At 40.2% G+C, this 1,745-nt stretch overlaps 1 protein-coding gene across 1 annotated transcript; it reads left to right on the forward strand.

Annotated features, from left to right (window-relative positions):
- Nucleotides 1-769: 769 nt before the first annotated feature.
- Nucleotides 770-1,745, forward strand: LOC133853711 (thaumatin-like protein 1). Its single transcript, XM_062289724.1, has 2 exons — nucleotides 770-1,148; nucleotides 1,279-1,745. Exons 1-2 carry the CDS (start codon nucleotides 806-808, stop codon nucleotides 1,668-1,670), a joined length of 735 nt encoding a protein of 244 aa, XP_062145708.1. The 5' UTR covers nucleotides 770-805; the 3' UTR covers nucleotides 1,671-1,745.

The raw sequence follows: 1,745 nt of genomic DNA on the forward strand, positions 1-1,745 counted from the left end.
AATTGTAAGAGAACAAACAATTGTAAGAGACCCGATCTCATAATTAAAACCAGATCATATATATTCCTCTAAATGATTTGATGAGACCAGCTATCATGGTGCATGATGACTTTACATTGGTTCTTTGAAAGTTTTCCCATCAAAACATGGGCTGAGAAAGCAGTATCAGCTCATCCCGGCCAAAGTGACTACTCTAACCCACAGAGTACTTGTGATCAACTGTTGTCTAAACAAAATTAAGATCAATTGATGATCTTTTTCTTTAACAATAAACCTTGAAACCATTAAATCACCACTTATCTAAATGTTTAAATCGATAGGAAGAAATAAATTTAATCACTTAATTAATACTTTAACACTTCCTTTCACGTGTGAGCTCAACACTGGGTGTATAATTGAAAATAGAGTAAATGACGAAAACAATGATCAAACTTAAGACCTTTGACTCTGATACTATGTTAAATCACCACTTATCTCAAAAGCCTAAGCTAATAAAAATAAATAAATTTAATCACTTAATCAATACTTTAACAAAAACAGTTTACTCGATGCAAATAAAATAAAAATTGTGTCAGATGAATGATTCTTTAGAGGATAACTACCTAACTTTATTCTCTTCTCGAAAGCAGCCTTCATTTTGGACTTTATCCTCATTATGAAGTAGGCAAGAAGCTGCCTCCACCTTTACTTTAATAAAAGTTGTATAATCGCAATTATGTGCATCAAGCCAAAAGCCACCCGTCCTCTTGCTATATAAACCCAGCAATAGAGCCAATTGAACCAAGCACAAGCCAGCTACATAAAAATGGTTTCCTTGGCCAACCTCTTGTTGTCCATCCAACTCCTCTTGATCACCTTCTTTCTCGACTCCTCCCAAGCAGCCGTCTTCGAAATCCGCAATGAGTGTCCTCACACTGTCTGGGCAGCAGCCAGCCCCGGCGGTGGTCGCCGCCTAGACCATGGCCAAAGTTGGACCCTCAATGTGGCCGCGGGCACTGCCATGGCACGTATTTGGGGCAGAACAAGTTGTAACTTTGATGCTGGTGGTCGTGGCCATTGCAAGACCGGGGACTGCGGTGGAGTCCTAGACTGCAGAGGCTGGGGTGCCCCTCCTAACACCTTAGCTGAATACGCCCTAAACCAATTTGGTAATATTAAATCACCACTTATCTCATAAGCTTAAGCGTTAAATATCTTTTCTTATATCATGTTACTTATTTTAAAAGTTTAAGTTGATAAAAAATGTTTAATTCAATTATTTAATTTATATTTTAACAGGTAACAAAGATTTCATTGACATCTCCCTAGTGGACGGGTTCAACATCCCTATGGACTTCAGCCCAACTTCTGGAGGGTGTCGAGGAATTAAGTGCACTGCAGACATCAACGGGCAGTGCCCCGGGGAGTTGAGGGCCCCAGATGGATGCAACAACCCGTGTACAGTTTTCAAGAGCAATGAATATTGCTGCACTCAAGGGCAAGGGAGCTGTGGACCAACCAATTTCTCAAAGTTTTTCAAGGCTAGGTGCCCAGATGCTTATAGTTACCCTCAGGATGATCCTACAAGCACATTTACATGCCCTGGTGGGACTAATTATAGGGTTGTGTTTTGCCCAAGAGGGTCTCCTCGTTTCCCTCTTGAGATGGTTGGAAGTTTAAGTGAGGAGTGAAAGAACTTCTTGGTTTTTGAACAAGTATCCGAGGCTTTGAGAGCTTCGTGAAAATAAGATCTGAGATTTTTTTTT

Source organism: Alnus glutinosa, chromosome 13, assembly GCF_958979055.1.
Source record: "Alnus glutinosa chromosome 13, dhAlnGlut1.1, whole genome shotgun sequence".
Taxonomy (NCBI): domain Eukaryota; kingdom Viridiplantae; phylum Streptophyta; class Magnoliopsida; order Fagales; family Betulaceae; genus Alnus; species Alnus glutinosa.

Bases quoted from the DNA above. Each gene is read 5' to 3' on its own strand.
- LOC133853711 (XM_062289724.1), top strand. From the start codon at position 806: ATGGTTTCCTTGGCCAACCTCTTGTTGTCCATCCAACTCCTCTTGATC. The intron at 1,149-1,278 runs GTAATATTAAAT...ATATTTTAACAG, and splicing joins ATACGCCCTAAACCAATTTG to GTAACAAAGATTTCATTGAC.